An 18,115-nucleotide genomic window follows, 5' to 3' on the forward strand; every position below is an offset into this window, starting at 1 on the left:
TTTTCCAGCGACCTTGGCAACAGATTTTATGTACGTGTTCCTTTTAAGATCAGGAGTAATGGTCAAGCCCAGAAGCTTGTCAAAACTTGAGGCCTCCTGAAGACGAGAGCCATTCATTTCAATTGATGCCAGATGTGGATTAGAATGTTGATGATGTAAAGAGAGAAGACAAAAAATATTTAAAAAACAAATTAAATTGCTAAAATTTTAAATGAATAAAGAAGATACATATTCAGTAAATTAAAAAAAAATAAATGATACAAATTTTAAACAAATAAAGATACATATTCAGTAAATTAAAAAAATAAATAATACAAATTTTAAACGAATAAAGAGGATACATATTCAGTAAATTTAAAAAAAATAAATGATACAAATTTTAAATGAATAAAAAGACATATTTAGTAAATTAAAAAGAAAAAAATACAAATTTTAAACGAATAAAGAAGATACATATTCAGTAAATTTAAAAAAAATAAATGATACAAATAAAAATAACAACCATGGAATTTCCACAAGGTCCTTCTAATTTATATAATGATATGCAAGTACATTTCATTCACACATGCATTTTAAAAACTGAAATCACCTGATTAGCAAAAATAGTGATTGATGATTAATCTAATGTCGCTAAGGTAAAGAATTTTGATTTTACCTATTTTAAAATAAATTGTTCCCAAATCAGATGATATTGTCTCATCAACTAAAACAATAGACATTTAAAAAAAGTGACACTCATTGTATAGATTTAAAGAATATTTAACTGACAGTTATTTTTCCAGTAAGACAATAGAATATTTATTGTTCAAAAATTTTGGATAAATTAAGAAGAGACATATTTATTTTTTTATTTAATGAATGTTTCACTGAAAATGAACAATTGTTTTTGTGGCAGTCACTTTTTTTTTAATCGTACTAACTAACCATGACATCATTTCAAAAGGGATATTATTATTAACAGTAAATTATACAGATTGATATATAAAACATTGTGTAATTTCCATCGATCTTGCTAATCTTTATAATAATCAGAGTTATTCGCTAATCTTGCTAATCTTTATAATAATCAGAGTTATTCGCTTTTGTCAGAATTCCAGTTCTTTTTAATCCAGAATAAATAGATTTTGCTTAAATCCCTGGAACTTTCCATGAATGTAAATTCTGTGTTTTTGGTTGAAAACTGTTTTTTTTATTTAAAAAAAAAAGAAATTGCTGATTTTTTTCCTCTCTATTTGATTGAGTTTAATTTCTCTTTCTTTCTGTCCTTTGCTTTATCTTCCTTTGCCTCCCTTTTTCCTTTTATGACAGTTTTTGCTGAAAACCGAAAATGTTAATTTGGTGCTAGTCCATAATGCCTCCCCTTCCCCAAGAAAAAAAGCAAAATAAAAACAAATTTTTATGATGTATGTATGTGTGTTGGAAAGAAAATATTGTTTACTAAAAATACAGCGTCCTAAACCATTTATTTTGCTGTGAAGGCTAAGAATTCAAATGATTCATAAAAGGGGGGAAGTTAGATGACTTGTGTTTTTTCTTCAGAAAATGATTTTCTTGTCTCCCTTATTTTATCACAATAGTGATCTTGTGTCTATATTTGTAATGAAACTTAAAAATATTATTCAGGGTTTCACGATCTTGTGTCTATATTTGTAATGAAACTTAAAATATTATTCAGGGTTTCATGATCTTGTGTCTATATTTGTAATGAAACTTAAAATATTATTCAGGGTTTCATGATCTTGTGTCTATATTTGTAATGAAACTTAAAATATTATTCAGGGTTTCATGATCTTGTGTCTATATTTGTAATGAAACTTAAAATATTATTCAGGGTTTCATGATCTTGTGTCTATATTTGTAATGAAACTTAAAATATTATTCAGGGTTTCATGATCTTGTGTCTATATTTGTAATGAAACTTAAAATATTATTCAGGGTTTCACGATCAGACTCGTAAAAATGCGAATAATCAGAGTTGGATTTATAATCTCTAAAACATCAAAATAATAAATATAGGAAAACTTTAAAATAATAAGTTGGAATTTTTTGTCTTTTTTAATTCGAAGAATCAAAATCAGATCTTGTGTCTTCCAACTTTGCATTGCTGATATTATTTAAGTAATCATTACATTTATTATTTAATTAATTGGAATTCATTATTGAAATGAGTATTATTTATTTATTCATTTATTGCGGACTATTATCCTCATCTTTTAGTTGTTGTTGCATGATGTTTCGGCAACTATTCCTCTGGCTTTCGTCAGGTAAACAACAACTAAAAGATGAGGATAATAGTCCGCAATAAATAAATAAATAAATAAATAATACTTATCTTAATAAATATTCCAATTAATTGAATAATATATATCCAATTCGGTACAGACCCGACAATGGAAGATCAGATTATAAATAAACGTGGATTTATAAGACCAAAAAATTCAATCTTGATCGCCCTTCGAAGCCTGTGCTGCAGTGGATAGACGTTGAATCTCTACGGTTCCAGGTGAGAATTGTCTGAAGATAGCGGTTTCAATCCTACCCAAAGCTGGCCAGAGGCTTACTTGGTGAGACAACAACAACTATGGAAGGCAGTAAATGCTGAGGATGCAGTTAGGAGATTCGGAGTTCCTATCCCGTTGTAGTTACAACCTGCTGAAGGCCAGAGGAATAGTTGGCCGAAATGTCATGAAACAACAACTAAAAACGATGAGGATAATAGTCCGCAATAAAATAAATGAACTCATTACATTTGCCCAACTGTTCTATATATAAAAATGTTATTTAACAAATTGTTACTTTTAAATACTGCTCAGATACACAATCTCCATTAGTAAGGATAGATTTCCATTTTGCATATGGTGAATATTCGTTAATGATCCAGGAGACAATAGTTCAATCTTCGATTAAACTGAACTAATGATGCAAAAAAGGTACTTGATGCTTTCTTGAAAAATACTTTGTATTATATTGTGAAGAATCAAGGATAAGTGGAGTAATCCAGAGAAAAGAGTGTCACCCTCCCCTGCATCTTAGATGAAAAAAGAACTTCTTATCACCCTCAACTATCGTTTATTTATATGTTAATTTTTAATCTAAATTATCTTTTACTTGATGGAACGCTGATGCTACCAGAGCAGGTTGTCTGAAGATACGAGCTTCTGGACCAAAAATGCACCAGACGTTGATGTTATTGTTTTTTTCCACTTTTCCTTTGAAAAACTCAATCATGTTCTCAAAAGCCAAAAACAGAAACAACAATTTTCATCTACAGAACAACCCAACCAAACACCATAAATTGATATGCCGTAAAATAAATAAACTAAATTAAACCTCATGAATAAATGTTTGAAGATATAAAGAACTTAAAGCATAAAAATTTTTTACAAAATTAATGGATTTGGCATAAAATAAACTGAGTTAATATGCTGTAAAAGAATAACCAAACAAATCATAAATGAAATTATCTATACTATTAATAAAATTCTAAATTTTTATTTATCGTGTGTGTGTGTGTATATATATATATATATATGATTTTTTTTATACATCAGTACCTATGATTTTTTTTTATAAATCAGTACCTATGATTTTTTTTTTATAAATCAGTACCTATGATTTTTTTTTATAAATCAGTACCTATGATTTTTTTTTATAAATCAGTACCTATGATTTTTTTTTTATAAATCAGTACCTATGATTTTTTTTTATAAATCAGTACCTATGATATTTTTTTATAAATCAGTACCTATGATTTTTTTTTATAAATCAGTACCTATGATTTTTTTTTATAAATCAGTACCTATGATTTTTTTTTTATAAATCAGTACCTATGATTTTTTTTTATAAATCAGTACCTATGATTTTTTTTTTTATAAATCAGTACCTATGATTTTTTTTTATAAATCAGTACCTATGATTTTTTTTTATAAATCAGTACCTATGATTTTTTTTTATAAATCAGTACCTATGATTTTTTTTTATACATCAGTACCTATGATTTTTTTTTATAAATCAGTACCTATGATTTTTTTTTATAAATCAGTACCTATGATTTTTTTTTTTATAAATCAGTACCTATGATTTTTTTTTATAAATCAGTACCTATGATTTTTTTTTATAAATCAGTACCTATGATTTTTTTTTTTATAAATCAGTACCTATGATTTTTTTTTATAAATCAGTACCTATGATTTTTTTTTATAAATCAGTACCTATGATTTTTTTTTTATAAATCAGTACCTATGATTTTTTTTTATAAATCAGTACCTATGATTTTTTTTTTATAAATCAGTACCTATGATTTTTTTTTATAAATCAGTACCTATGATTTTTTTTTTTATAAATCAGTACCTATGATTTTTTTTTATAAATCAGTACCTATGATTTTTTTTTATAAATCAGTACCTATGATTTTTTTTATAAATCAGTACCTATGATTTTTTTTTATAAATCAGTACCTATGATTTTTTTTTTATAAATCAGTACCTATGATTTTTTTTTTTATAAATCAGTACCTATGATTTTTTTTTATAAATCAGTACCTATGATTTTTTTTTATAAATCAGTACCTATGATTTTTTTTTATAAATCAGTACCTATGATTTTTTTTTATAAATCAGTACCTATGATTTTTTTTTTATAAATCAGTACCTATGATTTTTTTTATAAATCAGTACCTATGATTTTTTTTTATAAATCAGTACCTATGATTTTTTTTTATAAATCAGTACCTATGATTTTTTTTTTATAAATCAGTACCTATAATTTTTTTTTTATAAATCAGTACCTATGATTTTTTTTTATAAATCAGTACCTATGATTTCTCACTGATAAAAACTCACTAATACATCTTTTTTATATAAATCATTGCCTATGATTTCTCATCGATAAAAACAGGTGAGGTTTTGTAGAGTCTGTGTAATAAAAATACTTTCCAATTTTGCAGTATCTTCTGCTTCTGTCATATTTTCAACTCATTTAGGTTTATCACATCAGCAGTTTACCATTTTCTTGTTTTTCATGCCTACTGGTAGCTCTTTCTGGAAATTGAGTGACAATAAACCTATTCAGGATTTCTGTATTGTTCCATTATTATAAATAATATGTCACAGTCAGTATGTTTTTTCCATCGACACCAAAGTCAAGAGAGCATAGATCATTTCAGAAATTATTTTTTTCCTGTTGATAGCAATATGGTGCTAATTTGCCTTTTTGAGAAGGGGTTAGTTTATTGCTAATTGCCTGAGGCGCCCCTACCAATGAATACCAATGGGGCTTCCCAGGCATTTTTTGCATGTCAGAGTGCTCTTCCGCTGAGGCGCTGGCTCTTCAATCCCACTTTCTGACTTTGTGTCACTTCTTCCTAGAGGGAGATAAATAAAATAACTTTCTATCTTACAACTAAAATTTGCCTTTTGTTTTCTTTTCAATTTTCTTATTTTGTTTTTGCTGGGGATGTGGCATTCTACAGGATGCCACATCCCCCAGCAAAGATACTAGTAATAGATACCTGTTACTTCAGACTCTTCAACCGTGACATCTTTTTAAGATTCTATGCATCCTTTTAAGTGCAGTTGTTTGTATTTCTCTTGCACTTGGCTCACCAGGTATTTTTTTGATATTCTTTTTTTTCATGAGTTTGGTTGCTCTTATAATTATTGAAATGATGAGGATCTGAAAATTTCAGTTTCTTTTAATATCGTACATAAAACCTTGGTATTTAATTATCTTCTCCCTTTCTACTCATTTTAAGCCAGCATAATTGTGGACAAAAATTTCTACTAAGGTTACTTCTTTCTCCTTTTAGTCCCATATGTCAGGTTTAATAGCTACATATTTTTTTTTTTAGATATGTAACTATAGGAATGGCATAGTCATAATGGATGGTGTATGACTTAGTTCCAACTGTTCTTTCTGGTATATGTTTTCAAAATTTGCTACTGCATTCAATATTCAACTTTTTACAGATGGTCCTGAGGAGATAATTACAGACTTTATTGTATCACATTGTATAGTAGCCATCCTCCAGCAGGTTAAGTGGCTCACACTCTCTACTTCTGTGTAGCAGAACCTACGCTTGTTGTCTTTTTTAAAAAAATTTTTTTTTTTTAGGTTTAGGGAGGTCAGTTTCTTTTAGTTTCTTTTATTTTCCTGGTCAAGATTTCATTTGATGTTTTGCTCCACTTTTCAAACTTAGTGGTAGCAAAACAGCAGTGCCTTCTTTTGAACAGCAGATAATGGTTGAGCTTTTAAACCCCTTATTTTCCTGTTTTTTTTTTTGTTTGTTGCTACAAATGATGGGATAGGGAGGCAAGACCTTTTTCATAAAGGTTTAATGGCTGACCCAGGTTAGCCGCTGTCATTGCTGAATACCACTTCTAGATAGGAAGGTTTATACTATTGTTCCTGCCTGGTGTATATCCTGGATGCTGGCTTGTGTTTTAGTTTTATTCATGTTTTTATGTGAGTTTGTCGTTGTCTATGGCTTTTATTTTTGTATTAACTTGTGGAAACAGCACATTATTATTATTTTTTTTAATGTTTGATCAACGTTTACTTCAAATGGGACATATCTTCATGTCAGTCTCTGACAAACCCTTATCCAGAGCATCAGAGTGGTGTAATTGACATTCAAGTTTTCTTGTTTTTCTGTATAAAGTTCAAAATGTGCAAGCAAATAAAAATGAAAATGGCTAAAAAATATCTCATTGTCAGTATGCTTTAGGTTTTATTTTTCATTCCATCAGAATAATTGTTTTTATTAATATATATATATTTTTATATAAGTTGTGAATTATATATATTTTCATTTCAGTTATGTTTAGAAAACTTCTTTTTATTATGAATGATTGTAAGTGTGGCATTCATTCTTTATTGGTCAATAATTTTTTTTTTTTTTTTAGTTCTAATTTAAAAAGGAGTAAAGACACTCGAACAAAAGCCCAGAAACGGAATGACATCAAACTTGCCATGTTGGCACCAAATCTAATCGAGAAAGATCCACGGGTAAGTTCATTAATATGCAACCACGATACTTCATGATATTCTAGAGAGAACAAAAAAGCATTAAAATTTACTTAACACTTTTCCTTTCCACTGGCTACCTTCCTCTATAAACACTATTCTTTCTTCCCCTACATTTGTAAATACAATCCTTTCCTCCCTCTTCCTCTATAAATACAATCCTTTCCTCCCCTACCTCTATAAATACCTTAATTTCTTCCCCTACCTCTAATAAATACCTTCCTTTCTTCCCCCTACCTCTATAAATACCCTCCTTTCCTCCTCTACCTCTATAAATACAATCCTTTCCTCCTCCTACCTCTATAAATACAATCCTTTCCTCCTCCTACCTCTATAAATACAATCCTTTCTTCCTCTACCTCTATAAATACAATCCTTTCCTCCTCTACCTCTATAAATACAATCCTTTCCTCCTCCTACCTCTATAAATACAATCCTTTCCTCCTCTACCTCTATAAATACAATCCTTTCCTCCTCTACCTCTATAAATACAATCCTTTCCTCCTCCTACCTCTATAAATACAATCCTTTCCTCCTCCTACCTCTATAAATACAATCCTTTCCTCCTCCTACCTCTATAAATACAATCCTTTCCTCCTCTACCTCTATAAATACAATCCTTTCCTCCTCCTACCTCTATAAATACAATCCTTTCCTCCTCCTACCTCTATAAATACCTTCCTTTCTTCCCCCTACCTCTATAAATACCCTCCTTTCCTCCTCTACCTCTATAAATACAATCATTTCCTCCTCCTACCTCTATAAATACAATCCTTTCCTCCTCCTACCTCTATAAATACAATCCTTTCCTCCTCTACCTCTATAAATACAATCCTTTCCTCCTCTACCTCTATAAATACAATCCTTTCCTCCTCCTACCTCTATAAATACAATCCTTTCCTCCTCCTACCTCTATAAATACAATCCTTTCCTCCTCCTACCTCTATAAATACAATCCTTTCCTCCTCTACCTCTATAAATACAATCCTTTCCTCCTCCTACCTCTATAAATACAATCCTTTCCTCCTCCTACCTCTATAAATACAATCCTTTCCTCCTCTACCTCTATAAATACAATCCTTTCCTCCTCTACCTCTATAAATACAATCCTTTCCTCCTCCTACCTCTATAAATACAATCCTTTCCTCCTCTACCTCTATAAATACAATCCTTTCCTCCTCTACCTCTATAAATACAATCCTTTCCTCCTCTACCTCTATAAATACAATCCTTTCCTCCTCTACCTCTATAAATACAATCCTTTCTTCCTCCTACCTCTATAAATACAATCCTTTCTTCCTCCTACCTCTATAAATACAATCCTTTCCTCCCTCTTCCTCTATAAATATAATCCTTTCCTCCCTCTTCCTCTGTAAATACTCTTTCTTCCCTCTTCCTCTATAAATACTCTCCTTTCTTCCCCCTACCTCTATAAATACTCTTCTTTCTTCCCCCTACCTCTATAAATACTATCCTTTCCTCTCCTACCTCTATAAATACAATCCTTTCCTCCCCTACCTCTATAAATACAATCCTTTCCTCCCCTACCTCTATAAATACAATCCTTTCCTCCCCTACCTCTAGAAATACTCTCCTTTCTTCCCTCTACCTCTGTAAATACTATCCTTTCCTCCCCTACCTCTATAAATACAATCCTTTCCTCCCCTACCTCTATAAATACCCTCCTTTCCTCCCCTACCTCTATAAATACACTTTCCTTTCCTATCACTATAAATACTATCCTTTCCTTGCCCTTCCTCTATACATACCATCCTTTCCCCCCTACCTCTGTAAATACCCCCACCTCTGTAAATACCATCCCCCCTTCCCTACCTTCCTCTATATGTCATCCTTTCCTCCTTAACTTTCTTCTGTAAATCTCCTCTCCTTTGTAAAAGTAGACAAAATATTGTTCTCATTAAGTTGACAAGATCCATTCAATAAATGGAACAAAATAATAGTGAAATATATTTCTGGTCTCCGGACGTTGTTTCTCGCACAAAGCCAATCCTAGTGGGACTCTTCCTCAAATAAAACACATTTTTAAACAAAGGGAATATCTCTTGGGTGGTCTGATTCTGGCCAGAGATATTTTCAGCTCTCTGTACCTCCCCACTTCATCTGGCCAAGCATCTATTTCTGCAACGTCTGTGATTCTCAACTTCACGTCAATGCAAAGTTGGCAGTTAAGTGAGTATGCCTACCTTAGATATCTTTTATATTTATAGTTGGAGGATGGCTCTGATGTCAACTTTCTGAACAAGTTATTATGCTTTTTTTCTGGGTCCATAATGTAACAACAATGAATTTCCAATTTTTATTGTTTGGCATTATAAATTATACACAAAATTTTTATTGTTTGGCATTATAAATAATACACAAAATTTTTATTGTTTGGCATTATAAATTATACACAAAATTTTTATTGTTTGGCATTATAAATAATACACAAAATTTTTATTGTTTGGCATTATAAATAATACACAAAATTTTTATTGTTTGGCATTATAAATAATACACAAAATTTTTATTGTTTTGGCATTATAAATAATACATAAAATAAAAAGAGTTTGGCATTATAAATAATACACAAAATAAAAAGAGTTTGGCATTATAAATAATACACAAAATAAAGAGTTTGGCATTATAAATAATACACAAAATAAAAAGAGTTTGGCATTATAAATAATACACAAAATAAAAAGAGTTTGGCATTATAAATAATACACAAAATAAAAAGAGTTTGGCATTATAAATAATACACAAAATAAAAAGTTTGGCATTATAAATAATACACAAAATAAAAAGAGTTTGGCATTATAAATAATACACAAAATAAAAAGAGTTTGGCATTATAAATAATACACAAAATAAAAAGAGTTTGGCATTATAAATAATACACAAAATAAAAAGAGTTTGGCATTATAAATAATACACAAAATAAAAAGAGTTTGGCATTATAAATAATACACAAAATAAAAAGAGTTTGGCATTATAAATAATACACAAAATAAAAAGAGTTTGGCATTATAAATAATACACAAAATAAAAAGAGTTTGGCATTATAAATAATACACAAAATAAAAAGAGTTTGGCATTATAAATAATACACAAAATAAAAAGAGTTTGGCATTATAAATAATACACAAAATAAAAAGAGTTTGGCATTATAAATAATACACAAAATAAAAAGAGTTGATATGCCATAAAACAAGATAAACGAAATCATTTTGAAATTATTTTAATTTCTCAACAATTTAAACTGTTTTTTTGTTTACTTTATTTAGCGAGATCACAGAGATACGATTTTTGCTCAAGCTTACTTGACTAAAGTGAAAAAGACTTTGAAAAATGATATGGATCGATACGAAAAGTTCCTGAGAATTCTTTTTGAATTTGGCAGAAGTGATCATTCACCAGTTGTGGTAAGTGAACACAATAGTTTTTTTTTCTCTTATTGTTATTTTCTGTTCATTTCTAATGGTAGTATTGTATGATGGTGTTGTTACATTGCGTGCATAATAAATCAGATCTGTATTACAGAATTATTTCCTGGATTGAATGAAAGACGGGTGACGTAAAGTTGAGATAGAGAGCAACAGGTCAAATGATAGAAAAACAGTTGAATGATGATGAATGACACCATGTTTTTGAGCTGAGAGAATCAAAGGTTTTCAAATGCCTCTCCATGAAAGCCACATGAATAAGACACTGCCAATAATATAGACAACTTGATAATCTGAGAGGAATGTTACTGTGATGTTCTTTGTCTGTTTGCGCCACTCATTTCAGTAAGTAAGGAATTAAGAAGGTACTTTTTTTTTTTTTTTTTTTACAGCGGAAAAATGCGTTTTTATGAGAGTGCAATCTTTGAATATTTTTAACACATCATGGGGAGATAACTCGGTTTAAAGCGCTGACATTCCCTCCCCATCTTTAATACTAGCTTTTCTTCCTAAAAATTGAAACATGACTCGCTTTTGCTCTGTATAATAACAAATTGTTTTTTGGCTGTAAAAACAAAAACTACTTGATAAAATTAAGTGAATTTTTTTTTTTCCGGAGAACTTCATTCCATAACGGATATGTACAATATAACCTTTTTTTTCAATGTTTTCATTTTGTAATGTCTTGATTAAACTGTACAAGTATCAAATAATTAGCTAAGATAACATCAGTCACTTTCTCCTAAACCAATTCTCTCCAAATAAAACCTTGAAGAAAACTCAGCAAACATTTCCTTGTGTTACTTTCTACATAAAAAAGCTTATTGTGTAGCAACCACTACATGAAACAGTGATAAAAAGAAACGGGAAGCATGTAAAAGACTAGCATATATAAATCAAGATTATTATTGTGTTGTTGAAAACAATACAGCAAGTAATTAATTGCTTTGATTTCTACAAGAAATAATAGATATATATATATATATGGCATAATCGTGTTGAACCTGGTTAGTACCAGATGGGTGGCCATTTGGGAACTCTAGGCGCTGTATGTGATCTTTGCTTAGCTCAGCATTTGTTTCCAGTCGTCCTGTACATACACTTCACTTGCCACTAATATTTAACAATGTCAACTCAGGAGAGGTGTGATTGGAGATTGCGCACCTCCTGCCACAAAAATTTCATGCACAGGCACCACTTCGTGGGTATCCATAGTCTGTCAAAAGACTGAAAGAGTCCTCCTCTAATAGGTAGACTAAAAGAAACATATCTTCCTACCATAAAGAAATCATCAGATTTCCTGCCCAATAAACTGATTTTTTTTTTTTTTGCTTTTTAATTTGCAAACACAGGCTCTAGATTCAAAAATTGAATTTATTTTGGGAAAAACCAGGAAACGTGTAGGAAACACTGTTTTCCAAACTTAAAAGTATTTTGAGGCCTCTTTGTCATTATAAAGACAAAAATAAATAATCAAATCAGCGAGTGTTCATTTACATAATAAGCTGATATCAAATACAATATAAGCATCACTATTACAATAAACCCACAATGACTGGTGGAGATGATGGTGGCTAAGAGGTTAACAGCATAAACTGAAAACCTGAGTTTGCCAAATTCGAATGTAGTTTGTTCTAAAGAAATACTTTAATTAAATCCACACTTGACCTTGTGTCTAACTGCCTCAAAGGAATGTAAATAAAATAAATGCATTGCAAAAAATAAACGCATTGCAGAAAAATAAATAAAATAAACGTATTGCAGAAAAATAAATAAAATAAACGTATTGCAGAAAAATAAATAAAATAAACGTATTGCAGAAAAATAAATAAAATAAACGTATTGCAGAAAATGAATAAACTAAATGCATTTCAGAAAATGAATAAACTAAACGCGTTTCGGAAAATGAATAAACTAAACGCGTTTTGGAAAATGAATAAACTGAACGCGTTTCAGAAAATGAATAAACTGAACGCGTTTCAGAAAATGAATAAACTGAACGCATTTCAGAAAATGAATAAACTGAACGCATTTCAGAAAATGAATAAACTAAACGCATTCCAGAAAATGAATAAACTAAACGCATTGCAGAAAATGAATAAACTAAACGCATTGCAGAAAATGAATAAACTGAACGCGTTTCAGAAAATGAATAAACTGAACGCGTTTCAGAAAATGAATAAACTGAACGCGTTTCAGAAAATGAATAAACTGAACGCGTTTCAGAAAATGAATAAACTGAACGCATTTCAGAAAATGAATAAACTAAACGCATTTCAGAAAATAAATGCATTGCAGAAAATAAATAAAATAAACATGTTGCAGAAAAATAAATAAAATAAACGCATTGCAGAAAATAAATAAAATAAACGCGCTAAAATTAATAAAATAAACGCATTGCAGAAAATAAATAAAATAAACGCATTGCAGAAAATAAATAAAATAAACGCGTTGCAGAAAATACACAGGGAAACAAACTAATACACATTTTCTTAGAACTGCTGCATAATTGTTGCAGTTAAAAAAAATTCTACTCCCTTTTCTTTCAAAGACATTGAAACGAAATCCATTCATATTTGTTGAAAGTTTTATATCAATAAAACCTTTTACTTTACATAAAAATGCTAAGAGCCGCTTTCAGCTTTTCTTGGAAGCAGCACTCTACAAATGAACAACTTTATTAACACTTTCCCCAGATCTCAACTTTGATCAGAGAGAGAACCAGATTTGATGGTTATTGTTAGAGAGTTAAGGATGAAATTGTCAATGATGTTCTTTGGTGAATGTCAAAACCTGGATATAATTAAGTGAGATCATACAGAACCTGCAATGTAGTTATGAAGATCTGCCTGGTGAGATTGAGGACAAAGCGAGATGATACGGAAGTAAAGAAGATCTATAACAGAATAAAATATGATGATGATGAATGTTTGTAATTTTGTGTTTGTTCATGCTTATGTGATATGATGACGTGCCATGCCAGGTCCCCAAACAATGAGAGTAAATAATTCACTAAGGTACATAAAGGTGATCGGAAATAGGATGGGTAGTCAACTGGGATTGGCTGAGAAGGTAAGTCACTTTTAGCTTAAACAAAGATGAAATGCTTAAGATTTTTCAATCCTGAGTCAATATATTTAGGAGTCAGAGTTAGTTTAGGGGAGTTGACAATTTTGTAGCAGATTGGTCAAAGCTTTAACAAATGATGAGATGAACTGAAGATTTCCAAGTAATGACTATGATACATCGTCAAACAAGTTATCTCAGTTGGATTTTAGTTGATACAAGTGAGAATGCCAAATTCGAATTCAGTTTGTTTCAAAGAGATAATTTAATCAAACCCACACTTGACCTTGAAGAAGGAGGCTCGATAAAGGACATATGTGCAATAGCAGGACTCGGCTCATGTCACACTTCTGAGAAAACCCAGAAGTGGTTACTTGAGAACTTTCATGACTTCATTAGTCTCAACATCTTTTCCGGTACTCCTGCAGTATTTTACCCACCTATTTCACGATCTTTGCCGAGCGTTGACGAACGCCTTCGGCGTTAACGCCGAAGAAAGCCGAGAATTCGAACTTACGGTGCAAGAACGCTAAAAGTCTGTGACTAGCAACAAGGAAAAGATATTACAAGCACACAACAAAATGGATAAAATTAATAAAAAAAATTTGGATAAAATAAATCACAAACACTTACCGTAAGTTTTTTTAAAGTAAAATACATTTATTTTGTTGAAAATTTTTTTTTTTTTTTGGTTTCATTTTGTTTTACGATAGATTTTTTTTTTTGGGGGGGGGGGGGGTAAGCAACAGTAATAAACAGTTCAAAATTTTTTTATTTTTTTATTTTATTTTTTTCAAAACGTTATTAAACACAAACAACGAGTTTTTATTTATTTATTTTTTTTCTTCAGTAATGTTTGAAGGGGGGGGGGCAACAATCAATGTTTATCTTTAGTTCCGACTGGAAGATTTTCTACTGACTGTAGAGGCAAAGTAGGGAGCGAAGGGTTTTCAGAGGATGTGGAAAGAAGCTCCTTCCCAACCGGGTAGCCTTCCGCGATTTGGTTTATTATGGAGACAAAAGGGTTGTGTCCAAATTTTTGTCTCCACATAAATTCGCTTAAGTATGTTTCCAACAGCTCCCGGTTGGTACCGCATTCTCGCTTGTTTCTCTGTTTGGCTTCTTTCCACATCCGCTCGACGTGATTTGTGGTCGCCTTCGTAATTGGATCCACGAAATGGAGACTATGATTAACAGTTAGATGTGAAAACCCTTCGCTCCCTACTCTGTTATAGGCTCTCCAACAGTCGGACACGACCGTTGTCCCCGGCAAGATATACTTTTTAATTATTGGAAGGAGGGTTTCAGCGTTTCTATTAGGTACCGTTACCAAGAAACCCTCCTTCTCAGCGGGGTCATAGCCGCCGAAAACCCAGATCGGTTCGACGAGTCTGCCGACGTTATGTTTGCGTCGGTTGAAGACAGACTCGTCTATCTCCACTGTGTGGCCTGGGCCTCCGATCTGCCTAGGATGCCTGCGTAAATAATCTAGGCAGACGTCCCGTAGGAAGTTCTTCCAGTCGGTTATAGTGTGAGATGATGATATCCCACATTCCCGGCGGACGTTATTCTCTGTTGCCATCTCAAAAGCCCACAGATATATCAATTTTATGATAACTTTTATAGTCAGCTTGGAGGCCATGAAAAAAGTCCCGTGTCGCAGCGAAATCCAGCTACGACAACGCGAATTCCTACACCTCCACGCAAAGCCGTCTTTTACTTGTTCCCTCTTTTTTAATTGGCAATGTGTCTGGCATTTTGGGCAGGCGACCGATGTAGGAAGTAAGCTTCTTTCCTGGCAAAACTCGACGACGGCTTCAGTGGAGTTTAAGGTTGTTTCCAGCAGTCCTAGGTTCATTTTTTGTTTTCCAATTAAATTGAGTAGCTGAAATGAATCAATAAATTAACTGAAATGAAACGCTAATTTCAATGAAAATTATCCGTCTGCTACGCGTTCGTTTGAAGCGCCCTGATTGGCTGATAGAGTATCGTACCGCTCGCCATGTTCCGGCGTTTTCCGACGGATGTCGATCAATGCTCGGCAAAGATCGTGAAATAGGTGGGTAAAATACTGCAGGAGTAGCTCTTTTCCTCCCCAACTCACTAATTATGATGCGTTGATTTCTTTCCCACAAAAGGACAAGTGATCCTATACAATGTATCGGATGTTGTGTTCTCTCTTGTGAATTTGCATTGCTTTATTTTTAATACTTGTAAATCGGTGCTTGCACCCTTGGCAATCGCCAAAATGACATGGCTAGAACCAAAACAAAAATATGAAGAAGAAAACCACAACACACAAGGGTCCAAATCAGCGATTGTTGTGGCAGACACGTATGGTTTTATACTTAAACATTGATAGTCTTGCCATTCGTTCGAAAAGAATAAATTGCTACACACATGTGAAGAAGCGTTCTTTTATTTTATTAAATGAGAAAAAAAAAAAATCTTGTTCACATTAAAGGTTGAAAACTTCAGCAATACATTTTTCGACGGATCAAGATTTATTGATTACTTCCTTTTCTCTGACAGATGACAGAACAGATACTACACTTGATCCTACATCACTTAGTGCATCTTATTGCGATATATTTGTAAACCAAATTTCAACTTGATAGCTGCTCGCCTAAGAAAATTATTGGTGTATATCCAAGTTATCTCTTTTTGATGAGTTTTTTTTTCAAAATGGCAATTGAGACAGTCGTTCCTTGGTTACTCATAAAATTTGAGTTTTCTTATGTCAAAATAAAACTACTTTATCAATTTACATAATTTTTGGAGTATGATATTTTCATTTCATGATGAGCACATACCTCATTCAGATTTTTCTTTATTTTTGTTTTTAATGTAGGGAGAATTTTGCTATTGTATTCATTTTCCTTTTTCCTTTTTTCAGCTTTATAAAAGTTTGTCTTATCTTTTATCGGACTATCCTGCCCTAATCCATGATTTGGCTGGATTCCTTTCCCCGGAACTTGCTTTACAGTGTGGATGTTACAACACTACTATGGATTTTCTGAAAGCACGCAACTTCCTACGAAAGATAGAGGTAATGCTTTTTTCTCTTCAGTTTTATGTGAAATGATGTGGATTAACAAAAAAAAGGTGCTTCTTTAAAGAAATACATAGATGAAATATGGCAGTTAAAAATACATAACAAGAAAACTTTTTCCTATACTTACGTATCAGGCAAAAATATTAGTGTACACCAAAAATTATGGAAAATTATCAAGTAAAATAATGAAATTTGGTATTGAAACAATAGCTCGAACTCATTATGAAGCAAATAAACAACAAAAAATATGAGGGGTGTGCAATAAGTAATGCCCCTAACCCACTTCCAGTTATCTGATCTAGCTGAAATTTTGCATGTGCAATGATTTATATCTCTACGGGTTATGTGGCAAATTACAGCTCTGAACTAATTGTGGTTTCTGTTTTACAGGTGTTTGAACTGAGTCAGGTGTGAAATGGAGCCTGATGAATGTTGAGCAGTGATCCGGATTTTGTATTTGAAAGGACACACACCACAGGAGACTTTTGATGAAATGAAAGAAACTTATGGTGATAATGCCCCATCATATGACCTTGTAAAACGCTGTCATCGTGAATTCAAACATGGCCGGAAGTCTGTGGAAACAGCTCCCAGACCTGGTCGTCTCCTTTCTGCCATTGATGAAGCATCTGTCTGTCAAGTTGAGGCTGCCATTTTGGAAGATCGGCACATTACTATTTGCCAAATAGCCCAAGATGTCAAGATTAGTACAGGGTCTGTGGAAACTATCATTCATGACCATTTGCATATGCATAAGGTGTCTGCCAGATGGATTCCCAGGTTGCTCACACCATTCCAGAAGCGAAAACACGTTGAGTGCTCGAAGATGAATTTGGAGATGTGCCAAGAAGATGAGTTAAAGTTTTTCAAAAGACTGATTACACAGGATGAAACCTGGGTCCATCACTATGATCCAGAGACCAAAGCCCAGTCAATGCAGTGAAAGCACTTGGACTCACCACCTCCAAAGAAGGCAAGGGTGCAGCCCTCTGCTGGCAAGATCATACTCACAGTCTTCTGGGAATAGGACGGAGTAGTGATGACAGATTTCCTGGCAAAGGGTACCACAATTACAGGAGCCTATTATGCTTCACTTTTGAGGAAATTAAGGGAAGCTATGAAAATTAAGAGGCGGGGCAAGATCAGCAAAGGTACCCTCCTCCTGCAGGACAACGCTCCGGTTCACAACTTGCATGTCGCCAGATCAGAAGCACGGGCGTGTGGTTATGAAATCCTTCCCCATCCTCCCTACTCTCCTGACCTTGCACCCTCTGACTTTCACCTCTTCCCAGCCATGAAGTTGTTTTTGTAAAGAAAGCGTTTCGCAGATGATGCAGCCTTGATTTCTGAAGTCACGTCATGGTTGGAGGACCAACCTGGGGTGTTCTACAAAAAACGGTCTCCAGAGCTGCATCAAACGATGGGAGGGGTGGTTCCTATGTAGAGAAAGACTAATAACTGTGCCAAGTTTCATTGCTCTACTGCTATGGGAAGTGGGTCAGGAGAATTACTTATTACACGCCCC

The 18,115-nt window shown here is 32.4% G+C and overlaps 2 protein-coding genes across 2 annotated transcripts in view; one reads left to right on the forward strand and one right to left on the reverse strand.

Moving 5' to 3' along the window:
- The window catches only part of LOC145291968 (uncharacterized), a 136,255-nt gene extending 119,521 nt beyond the window's left edge, over positions 1-16,734 (forward strand). The window contains exons 19-21 of the mRNA XM_080137908.1: positions 6,903-7,005; positions 10,311-10,448; positions 16,432-16,734. Coding sequence (XP_079994034.1) covers positions 6,903-7,005; positions 10,311-10,448; positions 16,432-16,620 — 430 coding nt within the window. The 3' untranslated portion in view covers positions 16,621-16,734. The remainder of the gene's footprint in view (positions 1-6,902; positions 7,006-10,310; positions 10,449-16,431) is intronic.
- On the reverse strand, positions 14,373-15,531 carry LOC145291969 (uncharacterized). Its single transcript, XM_080137909.1, has one exon. It carries the CDS (start codon positions 15,391-15,393, stop codon positions 14,413-14,415), a length of 981 nt encoding a protein of 326 aa, XP_079994035.1. The 5' UTR covers positions 15,394-15,531; the 3' UTR covers positions 14,373-14,412.
- Positions 16,735-18,115: the final 1,381 nt, after the last annotated feature.

The sequence above is a fragment of the Euprymna scolopes genome, chromosome 13 (genome assembly GCF_053919585.1).
Source record: "Euprymna scolopes isolate OS-2025 chromosome 13, ASM5391958v1, whole genome shotgun sequence".
Taxonomy (NCBI): domain Eukaryota; kingdom Metazoa; phylum Mollusca; class Cephalopoda; order Sepiida; family Sepiolidae; genus Euprymna; species Euprymna scolopes.